Raw genomic sequence first — 18,291 nt, forward strand, 5'->3', positions numbered from 1 at the left:
CCCACCCTTCCCTCCTTAGGGAATGGTGAAGGCTTTCCATGTGTCCCATGCACCCCTAAGCTCCTCAGAGAAAAATCCTTACTCCTGACCATGAGTGTCTGGGATGTCCAAAGAGGCAAGGACCATGCAGAGAGAGTTAACAATTACTGCCAACATCCCCAGAACACCGTCCCAGAACCATCCCTAGTCAATCCTGCTCTGCTTGGGTATCTTGAGAGAACACCTGCAGGGGAAAGAATGAGATGGAAACATGGGCTTGGTTGCAAAGAACTTTAATCAGTCAAAAGAGAGGAGATCAATCCAGATGGGGAATAAATTGCAGGGAAAACCAGAGGTAGATGACAGTTTGTGCACAGTGGTTGTGGCAAAAAAATGCTACCAGGTGTGCATCTTCCTGCCCCAGGGAGGGATCAGGGCCAGCAGGGCCTCTCTAGACTGGCTGTAAGGGAATCACAGCCCAGGGGAGCACAAAGGAACAAGGACACAGGACAGAAAGGAGAGAGTGGCAGAGGGGAGAGGCAGGGCTGGGCTGTGCTTTGGCAGAGCCCAGGCTGGCCCCATCCTTCTGCCAGGGCTGCTGGGGTTGCTCAGTCCCTTGGGAAACAGAAGCCGCTGCTCCGTGTCCAGGGCACTTCCACCCCGTGTGTCCCTGGTTCCTTCCCCAGGGCCATGGGCAGCAGCTTTAGCAGGGGAAGCACCTCCTGCCACAGAGGCCACTGCCGAGGCCAGAGAGGCCAAAGCCCCCGGAGTTGATGGGCACTCCCTGAGAGCTGAGGATGCTGCCAACGGCAGCGGAGGTGGAGGATCCCACGGCGGTGTTCTGAGGGAAGGAGCTGAGGATGGGGCCGGGCAGGGTCACCACCACGGGGGAGGGCTGGATGGCCACGGTGGAGTCCTGGCACTGCCTGACACAGGGCTCATTGCAGCTGTTGGCCAGCGGGGTCGGGCCGCAGGGCTGGCAGGGCAGGCACGGGGTGTAGCACGACATGTCCTGGGCTGGAGATGCACCTGGCACAGAGGGTAGAGGGAAGCAGAGCAGGGGAGATGGGTGAGGATCAGCCTGTCCCAGCACCACCAGGGACCAGAGGAATGATCTGGAGACAAGACCAGGGTCAGTACAGAGACCCACAGGCTTCTCCTTTTTCTAAAAGAGCCCTGCCAAGAGCAACCAAAGGAGACCCCTGCCTGTCCCATAGCTCAGGAGACACCTCAGACAAGCCCAGACTTTCCCCATGCCACAACTTCTGCCCCCTTCCCTCACCCACAGCAAGAACCTGCATGGGACAAAGAAGCATGTATGGACAGAAAAGTCCCATGGGACGAGGTAAAGGATGAGAAAAAGCTCCAGACTCACCTTGTCTCCAAGGAGATGGAGTTGAGAAGAGCGGATGAGACAGTGAGGAGAAGGACCCACTTTTATACTGCTCCTGCACCGCCCCAGGGCCACTGTCACTGCATGAGGGCAGTAATTTTCCAACAGACTCATCTCCAAAGAAAAATACCCAACCTAATGCCACAGGCTGTGTGTGTTTTGGGTTCTGTCACTGCTGCAATTTCATTTCCTCATTGATGACAGGCCCACTGGGTCATGGAGAGTCCTCTCATGGGCTGGGATGGGAAGCCCAAGGACTTCTCATGCAGGAACACATCATTATGGGCAGGAATCAAGCCTTGAGTAGATCCCTATGGAGCTGGTACTTCCTCACTCCCTGAGGGATGTCTTGGCTCTGGGGACAGCATCTTCCTCCCCCTCTCCTCACCCCACCAGGCTATTTGGCTGCACACTTTGCACCCTGACCCGGATGGGGCACTGCCCCTTTTCCAACACCCACTGTCAGTCCCATGACTGCTCCCAATCTTTGACAGCGCTGCCAAGCAGGCCTGGCTGAGGGCAATGGCCTTTGGGGCTGCCTGGGGCTGTGGGTCTGGACACAGCCCAGTGCTTGAAAGGGGTTTTTCAGGTCCCTGGAGTTGAGCTGCCCTTGCTGGAGGGGAATTAGCTCCCATGTGGGACCCAAGGTTGCAGACAACACACACTCCTTGGTTCAACAGCAAAAGGATGACACATGGCCAACCCAAAATGAGAATGTGACTCACCATGGGTTGGGAAAGTCCATCCCTGGAAATTTGCCTACTGAAGGCATTCCCTTGCCCTCCTGGGACGCGTCCCAGCTGCCTCCATGGCTGCAGGGCAGGGAAGTGCTTTGCTCCTTGGTGCAGTCTGAGAGCTGGCTTTGTATCCAGGGCCCTTGTGAGCACATCCCCTCCCTGAGCATCCCCAGGTGTATTCAGAGTCCTGTGAGGCCTCATTGCTGGGGAGCTGGGGGAAACTTCCTTGGCTCCCCAGTAGTGCTGGATTTTGTTTCAGGCTGAGGAGGACTTTGGGGCATGGCAGGGGAGGTGTGCTGAAGCCCTAATGCCAGGAGAAAATGCATCACCTGGGAACCAGGGAAGTGTCCTAGGCTGTGGGGAGTTGTTTTCTACAACCCTTTCTTTCCCTCCAGAAAGCATTTAGGAGGGCTCCTCACTGCAGCACAGTCTTCTTGGCCAGGAAGGGAAGGCCTGTGTGTCTGTTCCCTTCCAACATCCAAGTCTCTCCCCAAGGCTGACCCCACCCTGTGGTCCGATCGACCCAGAGGAGGTCTGAGGGCTCTAAAATCACAGCGTAGTTCTGTCCCCAGTCCATCCTGATGCAAGAGTTTCTTCCTTTCCTTGTGCAGGACTTGCCATCTGGGTTCCTTGAGTGCCATGGGGCTCCTGTGGGCCCAGTCCTCGTGGTGGTCTGGGTGTCCCTTTGTGGCAGCTTTGCCCTGTGGCTCATCAGTCACCTTGTATGGGCTGACTTTTCTCAGGTAGTCTTTGATTTGATGCCCACTCAGTACTGGGAGGGCTCCCTTCCTTCCTTCAGCTCTTTCAGAGGGCACAGCAGCCTGGGAGAACTCTTAGGGGAAGACAAAGAGGGAGCAGGCACTGACTGTGCCCAGCCCATCCTCTGGCCACTGTTCTGGAAATCAGCCACCCCCGTCAGCAACTGGACCGTGTTTTCCTTGGTCTGCTTTTGACTGCTGTTGGAGGGTGGATGTTGCTCTTGGTGCTTTTTGCCTGTTCCTCTCTATCTGCCCTGCAAGACACAGCACCACAATGAACTTTGTTATAATGTTTTTTGCTCATCTCTGTGGCCAGTGCTTGTGGCCACTATGGCAGTACCACTTTCATACTACCCAGCCATGAGCTCAACACAGTCTATGGCAGTTGTGACCTCAGCAGAGCTGGGCAGAGAAGAGGGATCACATTCTGTGGTCTGAGGGCACCCCTCTTCCCAAGGCAGCCTGGGAAGCTGTTGGATGCTGTTTACACTCGGGTACGCTGTTGCTGCGTGGTGTCCGCCAGGACCCAGGTCCTCTGCTGCAAAGCTTATAGTGATGCAGGACTTTGCATAAAGAGATTTTTGCATTTCCTCTGGCTGAACTTCATGACATTCCAGCCTGCCCATGTCTCTAAGCAACACCAAAGTATCTGCTCCATCAGCACCTCCTACCCTGAATGGTGGAGCATCTGCAGACTTGCTGAGGGTGTGATTCTTCCACTCCTGTAAGTTGCTAGAAAGGCTTAAACAATATGACCTAGGCCTGGCTCCCTGCAGTGCACCAAGAGCGACTGGCCTCCACCTGGACTTCATACCACTCATCCCAACCCTTGGAGACCTGCAGCCCTGCCAGAATTCAGTTCCCTGCACTGTCCTCTTCCCTTGCCTGTATTTCATCAGGTGGTCTCTAAGCATCGTTAGAGGTGACAGCTTCAGAAGGGTTAGTTAGGTGAGATGAACATCTAGATGAAGATTTGCTGTACTTCCCTCACACACCAGAGCAAGGCATGTCATCAGAAAAGGCCATGAGGCTGCTCAGCCCTGCTTTCCCCCAGAAATCCGTGCTGACCCCTCACAGTCAACTTCTTGTCCTTTCATGCTGGATTTCATTAGTATTCAGTTTATGGTCTTTCCAGACATCAAGGTCGGTCTGACTGCCCTGTCATTCCCTGACGCCTCTTTCATGCCCCTCTTGAACACAGGAAACCCACTGCTTTTTATCCAAGGCTCAAATATGTTCTGTACTTGCTGTGCTTTCAGAGGGATTCGAAAAAGACATTGTAGTGACACCAATGAAAACACAACATGAATTCACACACCCTCATGTCAGACCAATGTTTTTAAATATTCCCCTCCTGATCCTGTTCCACTGTGGGGAAGTTCCAGATGTTCCAATGAGTATCAGGAGCCTGAATTCCTGACAGAAATTCCTGTCAATAAAGACAAAGAACCGTTTGAGTATCTCCCCCATTCCTGTATCCCCTGCCCTCAGGGAAGGTGCCCTGTTCCTCACTGGGGCTGCCTTTGGCCAAGCCTCCCTTTTGCTGATGACCTGCCTGGAGAAGACCTTCTTCTTGCCCTCCTTGTGCTTTGCCTAATTCAATGTCACGTGGGCTTTGGCTTTCCTAACCCCCTCCTGCATACTCAGCCAGCCTGGCAAACATCCTCCCCAGAGCAAAGGGCACCAAGAGGAAGAGACCTGAAACCACTGGCACAGCCTGGCTGCCTGGAGATGCCACAGCTCGTGATCTTTGGAGAGAGCTGAGAGAGGGGAGAAAAATGAGTGACATGTCCCTGAAAAGGAGCTTTTGGAGGCTCTTTTGACATGTGCAGTGTGGGACAGACATGGGCCTCTTCCTGCAAAGGGTATTGGAAACAGTTGCTTTTCACTGCCCCAAGCCAACATCTCCTGCCTGCACAGGACCCTCCAGCACTAAGGACACAACTTGTGCATCCACTGACAGCATTCTGCCTGGGACATCCTTGGGCCTCCCATCACACAACATGAAAGGATCCTGCAAAGCAGGGCAGGAATGTCAGAAATGAGGAAATGAAATGGCAGCGTAGATGGAAACAAAACCTGAATCTGTGCCATTGCGTTGGATATTTTTCTCTGGAGATGAGTCTGCAGGAAAATTACTGCCCTTGTGGAGTGACTGTGGGCCTGGGGCAGTGCAGGAGCAGTATAAAAGCAGGCTCTTCTCCCCACTCTCCCATTCACTCCACTCAGCTCCATCTCCTTTGGAACAAGGTGAGTTTGAAGCCCATTCTCCTTTTTCTGCTTCTCCTCTGGGATTTCACAGCACACACATGTCCCTCTGTCCCATGTTGGGTCTTGGAGATGCTTGTTGTGGGAGAGGGAGAGGAGTAGGTGGTGTGTGCCTGCTGGGTCTTGGCAGAAGTATCACCACAGCTCTGGGCTAGTTGGGGACCTGCTGGGCTTGAGGGCCTGGTGGACTTTGTCTGAGAGGAAGAGCCCATGTGCCTCCTCCACAGCCTTCAATTCTCCTTTCCAGCTCAGGCATTGCGTCCCTGGTGGTGCTGGGACAGGCTGATCCTCACCCACCACCCCTGCTCTGCTTCTCTCTGCCCTCTGTGCCAGGTGCATCTCCAGCCCAGGACATGTCGTGCTACACCCCGTGCCTGCCCTGCCAGCCCTGCGGCCCGACCCCGCTGGCCAACAGCTGCAATGAGCCCTGTGTCAGGCAGTGCCAGGACTCCACCGTGGCCATCCAGCCCTCCCCCGTGGTGGTGACCCTGCCCGGCCCCATCCTCAGCTCCTTCCCTCAGAACACCGCCGTGGGATCCTCCACCTCCGCTGCCGTTGGCAGCATCCTCAGCTCTCAGGGAGTGCCCATCAACTCTGGGGGCTTTGGCCTCTCTGGCCTCGGCAGTGGCCTCTGTGGCAGGAGGTGCTTCCCCTGCTAAAGCTGCTGCCCATGGCCCTGGGGAAGGAACCAGGGACACACGGGGTGGAAGTGCCCTGGACGCAGAGGAGAGGCTTCTGTTTCCCAAGGGACTGAGCAACCCCAGCAGCCCTGGCAGAAGGATGGGGCCAGCCTGGGCTCTGCCAAAGCACAGCCCAGCCCTGCCTCTCCCCTCTGCCACTCTCTCCTTTCCATCCTCTGTCCTTGTTCCCTTGTGCTCCCCGGGGCTGTGAGCCTCTCACAGCCAGCCTAGGGGGGCCCTGCTGGCCCTGCTCCCTCCCTGGGACAGGCAAATGGACACCTGGTTTGGTCTCCACTTCAGCCTTTGCTCACTGACTGGTTTTGCCCCTGGTGCTCCTTGCAATGAGGTCTATGCTTGGATCAAGCTTATTTTCCTGTTTTGACTTATTAAAGTTCTTCTGCATCGCAATCCAGTCTTTGTCCCATCATTTCACCTTCAGATCCTCTCCTGACATGCCCAGCAAAAGGCTTGTTGCTGGGGGCTGTTTGTGGGAAGGGTTTGGTGGGGTTGGTTTTGCACTGGCTGTTAACACAGGCTTGTATTGAATATTCTTAGTCACAGGATAGGTTACCCTGTTTTCTAAACTTCTCTGTCCATCTGGGACTCGAGAATACAACCAGATGTTCTTCAGTGACCTAACTATGAGAGAGATGATTTTTGGTCTCCCTCTAAAGCATTCTCTTCCCTACACTCAGCAAGGCTTGTGTCCTTTGCCTCCCCCAGGAAGGCCTGGGCAGAGACAGGGAAGGAGCAGGGCAAGGAGGGGATGCACTGGCTGAGGGCCCCTGGGAATGTGTTTAATGCAGTCAGCACTGAGCACTGGCCAGCTCTTCTCTTGATCTGCTGTCTCAGTGGGATGGGGGACAACTGGGAGAGACACAGGTACCCTTCAGCTGAGATAAATTTAAGAAGGAAAGGGACAAAAGAGAAGATGCGGGAGCTTGTGGAACTGCTGCACTCCAAGAGACATCCCCAGTCTGGGCTTCTCCACTGACACCACCAGTGTCTCTCACCCTTTCAGCAGCACAAGCACAAGCTTGGCTACACCCACAGTCACAGCCAGTGGTACATGGGCTGCATGGAAACCAGGGATCACTGGTGTCCTTCAGGGGTCCATGCTGGCACCAGTGTTATTAGCTATGTTCATCCTCGTCAAAGATCCTGGGAGGGAGTGCACCTGCAGTGTATTTTGTGCATCACCCCAAGCTGAGGGGAGCAATAACTGCACTTCAGTCCAGAGGGATCTTGGAAGACTTGAGGACTGGTTACATGTGTATCTTGGAAACTTCAACAAGATCAAGAGCAAGGTTCTGCAACTGTTTGGGGAGAATCTCAAAAATTAATACAGACTGGGGGGTGCAAGAATGGATGGATGGATGGATGGATGGATGGATGGATGGATGGATGGATGGATGGATGGATGGAGAGCAGCCCAGAAGAGAAGGATTGGGAGATAGTGGACATTAAAAAATTGGACATGAGCCAGCATCGTGCTCTTGCAGCCCAGAAATTCAGTCATGTCCAGGGCTGCACAAATTGAAACCTTGTCAGCAGGTCAAGGGATGGGATTTTTGGCATCTCATCTGCTCTTGTCAGACCCTACCTGGATCTCTGCAACCACTCAGGGCTCTGCAGTTCAAAATAGACATGAACTGTAAGATCAGCTGCAGAGAAGGGCTGTATACATGATCACATGGATACACCATCCCTCCTATGGAGAAAGGCTGAAGTAGTCGAGGTTTTTCAGGCAGAAGAGCAGCTCTGGGGAGATCTATTGTGACCTTGTATTGGGAATCAGTTCGATGTTAACAGTTTTGGTCTGCGTTTTGGTTGGCCACCCAGAAAAAGTTTATTCTTTTCCTAAGGAGCTACTGGTAACAAGCATTGATAAGTGGGAGGCTTCGCCCTTGAAGACCAAGCTCTGTTTAAACTAAAGATAAATGGTTTTCGCTGATGACATTTAGAGGACATTTGGTGAAGAGAAAGTGAAGAGGAAGGAGAGGAAGGCTGCCCCCAGACCCATTTTATGAAGACCTCAAGGCAGCTACATCCATGCCCAGAGGGTATTCCAATGCCCGTGCACGCAGAAGGGGAACCCTTACATAATGAGAGGGTGGAGTCAGGGGTCTCTGCCCGGGTGGTTGTGGTAGTTTTAGCCAGGCCTCCAATTGGCAGCTCAGAGAATCTGTGTAGATTAGGAGAGACAGGTATCACCTAACTTAAGCAACCAAAGAAATATTTCATAGCAGATGACGCAAACCTGAGATATGAATACAGGAGTAGGAGGTTGTAGGAATTTTATATGCAGTTAGGCCAAAAGGCCAAGATCTGTTTAATAGAATCCTGCGTTTGCCTCTGTGGCTTAATGCGGTGCAGCCTTGGGGGTGCTGAACGCTGCCCGCTGCAGAGTTGGCAACAGGACGGGCTGTCAGCGACGGCTCGTGAACACCTCGGGGTAACCAATAACAAAGGTCTACTGTCCGCGTGGACGAGGCCATCAGCCAATCGTTAAGTGCTGAGCCACGAACCTCGGGCATGAACCCTGTACCCAAAGGTGTATAAGTGTTGTATGGACATTAATAAAACGTCTGCTACAGCTAATTCATACTGGATCGTCTGTTCAGTCCAGACCCGTCTCCCATAGGAGGTGTTCACTCAGTTCCATCATGTCTGCAGTGGAGGCAGGAAACGCTGCTGCTGCCCTGCTGTCTTGGGACCTGCTTCTGCCACTGCTGCACCGTATTTTGGTTTAGCTTCAGGGAAGTAGAAACATTTTGTTGTTACACTTCCTGTTTCTTCCTAAGTGTCTTTTGGGGTGGTTATGGATCTAAAGTGCCGGAATCTGGTTTTGGTGGGACATAGAAAATTGTTCTTATATCTAACATCTGACTCATGTAAGTGTGTGTTGTATTGTAGTTTCCTTTTAATTTTCTCTTTTCTGCATAAATATATATATAGTTAGTTTAAGTATAAACTCGTTTGAGTTTCTAGGGTTTTTTTTCCTTTCTCCCTTTTCTCAGTGAGAAGAGGAGAAAAGCTCTAACCCTCTGTGTTAGGCAGTTGGCATTTTGCCAGCTCAGCCCAAAACAGCGGTGCTGGCCACACCTGCCCAGTCAGACCTCACTTGCAGACTGACTCATGCTCTGGTGCCTGCTTGCTTCACGTAGAGGACATCATTGCTTGGAAAAGCGGGGACACCCACTATTCGTGAGAGCCAGCTGAGCCTAGAGGATGCAGCACCTGCCTCTGGGGAGTTTTCACTATTCTGGATCGGTAGGACAACCTGTCTATGTAACCCCTGGGTGAGCAAGGGATATTTACACGTGTTGCTTTTGTTCTCTCTCTCTCTCTCTCTCTCCCTCTCTCTCTGTGTCTCTCCTTCAGTGACTTCACCACCTCTAGTAATAAAGATACTGTGTAGCTGAACTCCTGACGGTGCTTAGTCTCACTTTTCCAGCATCTCTTTGAACCCACCCTAATACAGGCCTTTCAATATGTAAAGGGGATGTACAAGGAAATTGTGGAGAGATGTTTGCTCAAGGCCTGTAGTGACTGGACAAGAAGCAAAAGTTTTATACTGAAATAGGGTAGATGTAGATGGGACATAAGGAAGAAATACATGATGATGAGTGTTGTGAGACACTGGAAAAGGTTGGGGTGTCCCATCTTGGGAAGTTTTGAAGGACTTGCGAGTAACACATTGTAGTAACAGATATCCCTGCCCATGGTAGGAGGGTTGGACTAGATGATCTTTAATGATCTCTGCCAAATAAAACTCTACAATGAATCTATGATAATATGGGTGTGTGAGAAGGCAGCCACTGCAGTGCTGCTCCCCTTGAGAATCCTGTGGCTAGGAAGGGTTATCCTGAAGTCTGATTGGAAGCTGGTGCCAGTGTGTGGTCAGTAAGCCATGCACTGCTGAGTGCTTGTGTCACAGAGTTGAGTTTAGCAAGGAAAAGGAAAAGATGTACTAATAAAGTCATTGGTTCTCCCGGGGCTGTGTAGGGAAATTTTAATATTTTCAGGTATCCTGGTTTCGTCCAGGACAGTTAATTTATTTTTGCAGTACCTGAGGGGGTGTGGCTGTGAGTGTGTCTAAGACTTATTCCATACCATTTTACATCATTGCCAGGGCAAGCAAAAGGGACTGTCTCTCCCTTCCCAGAGGAAAGGTGCCCCTTTCCAGTGGAGCAAGGCAGTGGATAGAGTACTGGGATGGGTGCCAGTGGCTGTGGCCATGTTGGGTGTGGCTGGGTGAGCCTTTTGTACATAAATCACCCTTTCTTTGTACACTTCTGTTATTAATATTGTTACTGCCGCTGTTTGTTTTCTTGTCTCATTGCTGTGTTCTTATCTTAACCTGTGATTTTCACTTTTTGTGCCTCCAATTCTCATCTCCATCCCCAAATAGGAAAGGAGAGGGGAAGGGGAAGAGTGAGCTGGTGGGGTCTGGTTTGGGAGAGTTCCAGTGGGAGCACTGGATTGGGGAATACCCTTCCTGAACCATGACACAGGGCAATTCTATTCTATTCTCTGCAGCCCTGCCAAGAAGGACTTGGGCATCCCTGGATGACAGGCCTGGCACAAACCACAACTGTGATCTTGCAGCCCCAAAAGCCAAAGGTGTCCTGGGCTGCATCAAAAGCCATGTGGCCAGAAGGGCCAGGGAAGTGATTGTGCCACTCTGCTCTGCTCTGTTGAGACCCTCCTGCAGAGCTGCCTCCATCTCCAGGGCCCCAGCACAGCAAGGACCTGGAGCTGCTGGAGCAAGTCCAGAGGAGGCACCAAGATGATCAGAGGGCTGGAGCAGCTCTGCTGGGAGGAAAGTCTGGGAGAGCTGGGATTGTTTAGCCTGAAAAAGAGAAGGTTTCAGGATGACCTAACTATGGCCTTCCAGTACCTGCACAGACCTACAAAGAAACTGGAGAAGGAATTTTTACAAGGGCATGGAGTAACAGGACAAGGGGAACTGGCCTTAAGCTGAATGAAGGTAGGTTTAGATTGGATATTAGAAAGAAATTCTTTACTATAAGGGTGGTGAGTCCTTGGCACAGGATGCCTACAGAAGCTGTGGCTGTCGCATCCCTGGGAATGTCCAAGGCCAGGTTGGACGGGGCTTGGAGCAACCTGGACTGGTGGGAGGTGTCCCTGACCATGGAAGAGAAGTGGAATTAGATGAGCTTTAAGGTCCCTTCAAAACCAAGCCATGATTCTGTCATTCTTTTCAGACCAAAGAAGGCAGAGAAACTTGGAAACCAGAGAGTCACTCAATGCAGGACTGAGGACACTCAGTGTCATCCTGTGTTGACAAATGATGCAAAACATCCCCCAAAATCCCTGCCAGAAACACCCTGGGACAACATCTGTGCCTTGGGAGAGTGTCTGCGGCGGAAAGGATGACACAGAGGCGTGGGCTGGGATGCAGCAGCATTTAATGGGTGAAAAGAGGGAAAAGGGTGGATCCAAGTGGAGACCCGAGGGCAGAGAGCAGCTTTAGCAGGGGAAGCACCTCCTGCCACAGAGGCCACTGCCGAGGCCAGAAAGGCCAAAGCCCCCGGAGTTGATGGGCACTCCCTGAGAGCTGAGGATGCTGCCAACGGCAGCGGAGGTGGAGGATCCCACGGCGGTGTTCTGAGGGAAGGAGCTGAGGATGGGGCCGGGCAGGGTCACCACCACGGGGGAGGGCTGGATGGCCACGGTGGAGTCCTGGCACTGCCTGACACAGGGCTCATTGCAGCTGTTGGCCAGCGGGGTCGGGCCGCAGGGCTGGCAGGGCAGGCACGGGGTGTAGCACGACATGTCCTGGGCTGGAGATGCACCTGGCACAGGGGGCAAAGGGAAGCAGAGCAGGGGAGGTGGGTGAGGATCAGTCTGTCCTTACATCACGAGGGGGACCCTTTCTCTGAGTCTAAAGGAGCCCTCCAAGCATGACCAAGTGCAGTAAGTTCCCCTCCAGACACAGCTCAGGAAACACCTCACCCTGGACATCGTCTCTCCTTACAACACCTTCCATTTCTCATGGCAGGCAACCTCAAGATCCAGTAGTGGGCAAGGAGGCAGGTAAGTGATGAGAAATCCCCGAGGAGGATGAGACAGAAAAAGAGTAGAAGGACAAGAAGAATCCCAAGGAGGAGAATAAATTGTTCCAAACTCACCTTGTTCCCAAAGCAATGGAGGTGAGAGGAGTGGATGAGAGTGTGAGAAGGACCAGCTTTTATACTGCTCCTGCACTGCTCCAGGCCCACAATCACTGCACAAAGACAGTAATTTTCCTACAGAACTCACCTCCAAAGCAAAATATCCCTCCTCATGCCCCAGGTTGTGTTTTGGTTTCCATCAACGCTACCATTTCATTTCCTCATTTCTGACATGCCCGCAAGGTCACAGAGGCACTTTTCAAGCACCCGGATGAGAAGCCTAAGGATTTCCTGGTCAGGTGCACATGAGGATGGGTAGAAGAGGTGCTCCAGTTGCTGGAGGGACCTGTGCACCTTGAGTTCTGGGGAAATCTGATGGTGCTGTTTTCCGCTCCCTGTTCAGAGAGATGGTCACATCTTCCCATCGAGGCCCTGCGTTCCTGGGTGCCCAAAGGCTGGTGTGCCTGACTATCGGCCCCCTCCCTGTCCCTGCTCCTTCCAGGAATCACTGGGCATTGCCTCTATCCATAGATGGGCTGCACTACTCTTGTCAGAGGCCTTCACTCCAAGGAATCTTCTCCTTCTGTGGAAACAATTGCCAATTTCTTTCCAAAATCATCCACTTGTGTGGCAGTTTCTGTGGTCTCCAAGCTATCTTTAGGTTTGCAGAAGGAGAATATTGTTGTCTCAGATTCCTTGTTTCCTTGATAAACCTTGGACCTGTGCTCTGCTCATACTACCACAAACTTTGGCAGCAGCATAGGGCACTACCAGCAGCACAGCCAAAGCCATGGGCACCTTTTCAAAACACACTGACAATCCTACCAGCCCCCTGGCCTGTGGGGGTGCTGCCAAGCAGGTCATGGAGAGGGTAATGGCCCTGAGGCTGCCAGGAGCTGTTCCTCACTACAGCTCAGAGATGGGTTTACTGGGACAGGGATGGAGTTGCCCTGGCTGGAAGGAATTCAGCTGTGTGGGACATGGGCCTGCCCACAGCACACCAAAAGCCTGACAAAGGCCAACCCAAAATTAGAGCATGTCTAACCACAGGTAGGGAGAGTCCATCCCTGGAAATTTGCCTACTGAAGGCATTCCCTTGCCCTCCTGGGACACGTCCCAGCTGCCTCCATGGCTGCAGGGCAGGGAAGGGCATCCCTTGGTGTAATCTAAAAGCTGGGTTTGTACCCAGGGCCCTTGTGAGCACATCCCTTCCCTGAGCATCCCCAGAAATGTGGCTCCACAGAAGAGTTTGAAGGCTGTAAGATCCAGTGATGGAAGAGGTTTTCCTGTATAGATGCAAGATTTATTTTTTGTCCACTTCTGGAAGGGAGTAAAACTTGTGTGGACCCAGTCCTCCAGCTTGTTTCTGGTCCTCACATGCATTTTATGACTCCTGTGATATCCAAGGGAGTTGAGAACAACCTTGTACTCATACACCAACGAGCCCTCCTGGGTGCATGCCATCAAATCACACACTGTCAGTCCAATCCATTTAAATGTTCTCACACTTGATCCTGTTGAACTGTGGGGAATTCTTCCCAGATCCAGATAATCTGAGGAGCATCAGGAGTTCAGATTCCTGGTAAGAATTCCTTGCAGAAAAAAACAAAGTCACTGGAGTGAGTACCTGTGCCTGGTATGTCCCCTCTGGCCTCAGGGAAGGTGCCCTGTTCCTCACTGGGGCTGCCTTTGGCCAAGCCTCCCTTTTGCTGATGACCTGCCTGGAGAAGACCTTCTTCTTGCCCTCCTTGTGCTTTGCCTAATTCAATGTCACGTGGGCTTTGGCTTTCCTAACCCCCTCCTGCATACTCAGCCAGCCTGGCAAACATCCTCCCCAGAGCAAAGGGCACCAAGAGGAAGAGACCTGAAACCACTGGCACAGCCTGGCTGCCTGGAGATGCCACAGCTCGTGATCTTTGGAGAGAGCTGAGAGAGGGGAGAAAAATGAGTGACATGTCCCTGAAAAGGAGCTTTTGGAGGCTCTTTTGACATGTGCAGTGTGGGACAGACATGGGCCTCTTCCTGCAAAGGGTATTGGAAACAGTTGCTTTTCACTGCCCCAAGCCAACATCTCCTGCCTGCACAGGACCCTCCAGCACTAAGGACACAACTTGTGCATCCACTGACAGCATTCTGCCTGGGACATCCTTGGGCCTCCCATCACACAACATGAAAGGATCCTGCAAAGCAGGGCAGGAATGTCAGAAATGAGGAAATGAAATGGCAGCGTAGATGGAAACAAAACCTGAATCTGTGCCATTGCGTTGGATATTTTTCTCTGGAGATGAGTCTGCAGGAAAATTACTGCCCTTGTGGAGTGACTGTGGGCCTGGGGCAGTGCAGGAGCAGTATAAAAGCAGGCTCTTCTCCCCACTCTCCCATTCACTCCACTCAGCTCCATCTCCTTTGGAACAAGGTGAGTTTGAAGCCCATTCTCCCTTTTCTGCTTCTCCTCTGGGATTTCACAGCACACACATGTCCCTCTGTCCCATGTTGGGTCTTGGAGATGCTTGTTGTGGGAGAGGGAGAGGAGTAGGTGGTGTGTGCCTGCTGGGTCTTGGCAGAAGTATCACCACAGCTCTGGGCTAGTTGGGGACCTGCTGGGCTTGAGGGCCTGGTGGACTTTGTCTGAGAGGAAGAGCCCATGTGCCTCCTCCACAGCCTTCAATTCTCCTTTCCAGCTCAGGCATTGGGTCCCTGGTGGTGCTGGGACAGGCTGATCCTCACCCACCTCCCCTGCTCTGCTTCCCTCTACCCTCTGTGCCAGGTGCATCTCCAGCCCAGGACATGTCGTGCTACACCCCGTGCCTGCCCTGCCAGCCCTGCGGCCCGACCCCGCTGGCCAACAGCTGCAATGAGCCCTGTGTCAGGCAGTGCCAGGACTCCACCGTGGCCATCCAGCCCTCCCCCGTGGTGGTGACCCTGCCCGGCCCCATCCTCAGCTCCTTCCCTCAGAACACCGCCGTGGGATCCTCCACCTCCGCTGCCGTTGGCAGCATCCTCAGCTCTCAGGGAGTGCCCATCAACTCTGGGGGCTTTGGCCTCTCTGGCCTCGGCAGTGGCCTCTGTGGCAGGAGGTGCTTCCCCTGCTAAAGCTGCTGCCCATGGCCCTGGGGAAGGAACCAGGGACACACGGGGTGGAAGTGCCCTGGACGCAGAGGAGAGGCTTCTGTTTCCCAAGGGACTGAGCAACCCCAGCAGCCCTGGCAGAAGGATGGGGCCAGCCTGGGCTCTGCCAAAGCACAGCCCAGCCCTGCCTCTCCCCTCTGCCACTCTCTCCTTTCCATCCTCTGTCCTTGTTCCCTTGTGCTCCCCGGGGCTGTGAGCCTCTCACAGCCAGCCTAGGGGGGCCCTGCTGGCCCTGCTCCCTCCCTGGGACAGGCAAATGGACACCTGGTTTGGTCTCCACTTCAGCCTTTGCTCACTGACTGGTTTTGCCCCTGGTGCTCCTTGCAATGAGGTCTATGCTTGGATCAAGCTTATTTTCCTGTTTTGACTTATTAAAGTTCTTCTGCATCGCAATCCAGTCTTTGTTCCATCATTTCACCTTCAGATCCTCTCCTGACATGCCCAGCAAAAGGCTTGTTGCTGTGGGCTGTTTGTGGGAAGGGTTTGGTGGGGTTGGTTTTGCACTGGCTGTTAACACAGCCTTGTATTGAATATTCTTAGGCACAGGATAGGTTACCCTGTTTTCTAAACTTCTCTGTCCATCTGGGACTCGAGAATACAACCAGATGTTCTTCAGTGACCTAACTATGAGAGAGATGATTTTTGGTCTCCCTCTAAAGCATTCTCTTCCCTACACTCAGCAAGGCTTGTGTCCTTTGCCTCCCCCAGGAAGGCCTGGGCAGAGACAGGGAAGGAGCAGGGCAAGGAGGGGATGCACTGGCTGAGGGCCCCTGGGAATGTGTTTAATGCAGTCAGCACTGAGCACTGGCCAGCTCTTCTCTTGATCTGCTGTCTCAGTGGGATGGGTGTCAGTTGGGAGAGACAGAGATTGAGATGCCCTGTGGTGGGAGTTCAGGAAGGTTTACGAAGAAATGGACTGAAAGAGACAAAAAACAAGTGGTGCAAATAATAACCCTGTTCCTGGCACCACCAGCTCAATGCCCCGGCAGCGTCTAAAGAACAGCTGCATTGGGAAGATGCCGAGAGCTTTATCGCTGAGCATGGTGTGATATGTGCTAAGGGCAGTGGTGGAGTCACCATCCCTGGAACGATTTCAAGGATGTGCAAATGTTCCTTGGGGACAGGGCTTAGTATTGAGCTTGGCAGTTCTGGGTCAATCATTGGAGTCCTTGATCTTCGAGAGCTTCTCCAGCCTAAAAGATTCTGTGATTCTTTGTATATGAACTGGATGTCCCAGTTAAGCATGTGGGACCAGTTTATCACTGTGTGGGGATGATCAAAGCTATGTATTCTATCCTCTCTATTCATTTCCCAAGAACAACGGACCATTTGCAGTAGCTGCCCAGGGCACACCTGACGCCTCAGGTTGTGAATTGGGTGTGAGAGACACCCGTGAGATAAGAGCTGGGATAACTCCCCTCCAGGAAGTTACCACCGTTAGCACCGTTACACCCAGCCTGAGCGGAGTGTCTGCTAATGGGCTATCAATGATTCCAAAATACCCCATAACTCACAGAGTTAATCACCCAGTGTGGGTCTCCCCGCCCTGGGGGAGGGACTGGGTGCTCCCACCTGGGCCTGGGGGTATATATCTTGGGGGAAGAAAACCTCAGGGGTCACTCGTGGGATTGAGAGGATCAAAACCTTGACAAGAGGAGACCACCACTTTGAACCAGCCTGTGACCACCACTCTTCACCAGACTGCAACTGTCAGCTGTACCAACAGGTTTTCCACTTTGGACTTTTACTTTGGACTTGGGGGAACCACATAGGGTTCAGCACATGGGCTAACAAACCCCTTTGTGCTTGTGCCCCAGGGGGCTGGGTTATACTGCTGGGGTTTTGTGGGTTAAAGCCAATTTTTCTCTTTGTGCCATTGCATTTATTGTAATACTGTTATTAAATTGTAACTCTAACTTGTAATCTCTTTTGTGTTACATTCATTTCTCTTGCTGATTTACCTTTAAACCTGCACACTGGAATAGCCCTTTGGGCAGTTGAGATCATCTGACCTGTCTGCTCTGAGGACAATGACTTCCACCCCAGGCAGTGCCAGCATAGCCTTGTTCTCCCATTTCCTCTCCAGTTGTCCTCTGAGGCCATTTGGGGCTTGAGTCCCTTCCACAGAGCAGATGCTTTTCCCCTCCTTTCTCCTCCTTCCTGCTCCAAATGGTCTTCCAAGGTGTTTGTGGGGCTTCTGCCCTTCCAGGCCCTCCAGAGCCCAGGTCTCTCAATGTCAAAGATGGCCATATATCCTTACACAGCACAAACACCAGGGTCAAGGGACACTTTGGCTGAATCTGCAGAATTTGGGTCAAGGGCTCAAGGTCAGAGTGGAAACCAGTAATAACTGATGTCCTTTGGTGGGGATTGGGTGTGCCCTCATAGCACTTTGTGATATGGTTAACGGCATAGGGGGATGCAGTCAAGAACTTCACATGATGATCTTGGAGATCTTTTCACATGATGATCCTGTGATTCTCAGCAATAACATCAGTCTGAGGAGGGGCAAAAGCTGCACCTGAGGAAAGGGTTTCAGTTCAGAGGGATCTTGGCAGACTTGAGGAATGCCTCATATGGAACTTGGGATCTTCAACAAGGCCATGTACAAGGTCTTGCAACTGCTTTGGGGCAATTCCCAATATCAACAGAAACTGGATGGAGAGCTACCTTGCAGAGAAGGCCTCCAAAAAATGATCACAGAGATGCACTAACTCTGCTATGGAGAACAGCTGAAGATGTTGAGGTTTTTCATGCAGGAAAAGACCAGCTCTGGAGACACCTCATTGCACATTTCAATATGTCAAGGGGACACATAAGGAAGTTGAGGAGAGACATAATACCAAGGCTTGCACTGACTGGACAAAGAACAGCTGTTTTAACTAGAATAGAGGAGATGTAGCTGAGATACTCCTACCCATGGCAGGAGAGTTGGACAAGATGACCTTTATCAGTCTCTTCCAAGCAAAACCATTCTATGACTTGAGGACCACACTGGTGTGTGAGAAAGCAAACACTGTACTGTGTCCCTCCCCTTGATAATGCTGTGGTTAGGAAGGGTTCTCCTGGAGTGTGATGGGAATTGATACCTGTGTGTGGTCAGTAACACATTCAGTGCTCAGTACTTTTGTACAGAGTTGAGCTCAGTGAGGAAAAGGAAAAGACGTTCAAAGAAAGGGACTGGTTGTCACTGTGCTCTGTAGGGGA

The 18,291-nt window shown here is 52.2% G+C and overlaps 4 protein-coding genes across 4 annotated transcripts; 2 read left to right on the forward strand and 2 right to left on the reverse strand.

Moving 5' to 3' along the window:
• Positions 1-682: 682 nt before the first annotated feature.
• Positions 683-1,486, reverse strand: LOC139682757 (feather keratin 1-like). The gene is made up of 2 exons (XM_071577312.1): positions 1,351-1,486; positions 683-1,008 (listed from the first exon to the last, which is right to left on the reverse strand). Exons 1-2 carry the CDS (start codon positions 1,484-1,486, stop codon positions 683-685), a joined length of 462 nt encoding a protein of 153 aa, XP_071433413.1.
• A 4,000-nt stretch (positions 1,487-5,486) lies between these two features.
• LOC139682763 (feather keratin 1-like) lies at positions 5,487-5,794 on the forward strand. Its single transcript, XM_071577318.1, has one exon. The coding sequence runs from the start codon at positions 5,489-5,491 to the stop codon at positions 5,792-5,794; it is 306 nt and encodes a 101-aa protein (XP_071433419.1). The 5' UTR covers positions 5,487-5,488.
• Positions 5,795-11,311: 5,517 nt separating this feature from the next.
• LOC139682771 (feather keratin 1-like) lies at positions 11,312-11,617 on the reverse strand. The gene has a single exon (XM_071577330.1). It carries the CDS (start codon positions 11,615-11,617, stop codon positions 11,312-11,314), a length of 306 nt encoding a protein of 101 aa, XP_071433431.1.
• Positions 11,618-14,740: 3,123 nt separating this feature from the next.
• LOC139682769 (feather keratin 1-like) lies at positions 14,741-15,048 on the forward strand. The gene has a single exon (XM_071577327.1). The coding sequence runs from the start codon at positions 14,743-14,745 to the stop codon at positions 15,046-15,048; it is 306 nt and encodes a 101-aa protein (XP_071433428.1). The 5' UTR covers positions 14,741-14,742.
• The last annotated feature ends 3,243 nt before the right edge of the window (positions 15,049-18,291 follow it).

Source organism: Pithys albifrons, chromosome 25 (assembly GCF_047495875.1).
Source record: "Pithys albifrons albifrons isolate INPA30051 chromosome 25, PitAlb_v1, whole genome shotgun sequence".
NCBI classification, from domain to species: Eukaryota; Metazoa; Chordata; class Aves; order Passeriformes; family Thamnophilidae; genus Pithys; species Pithys albifrons.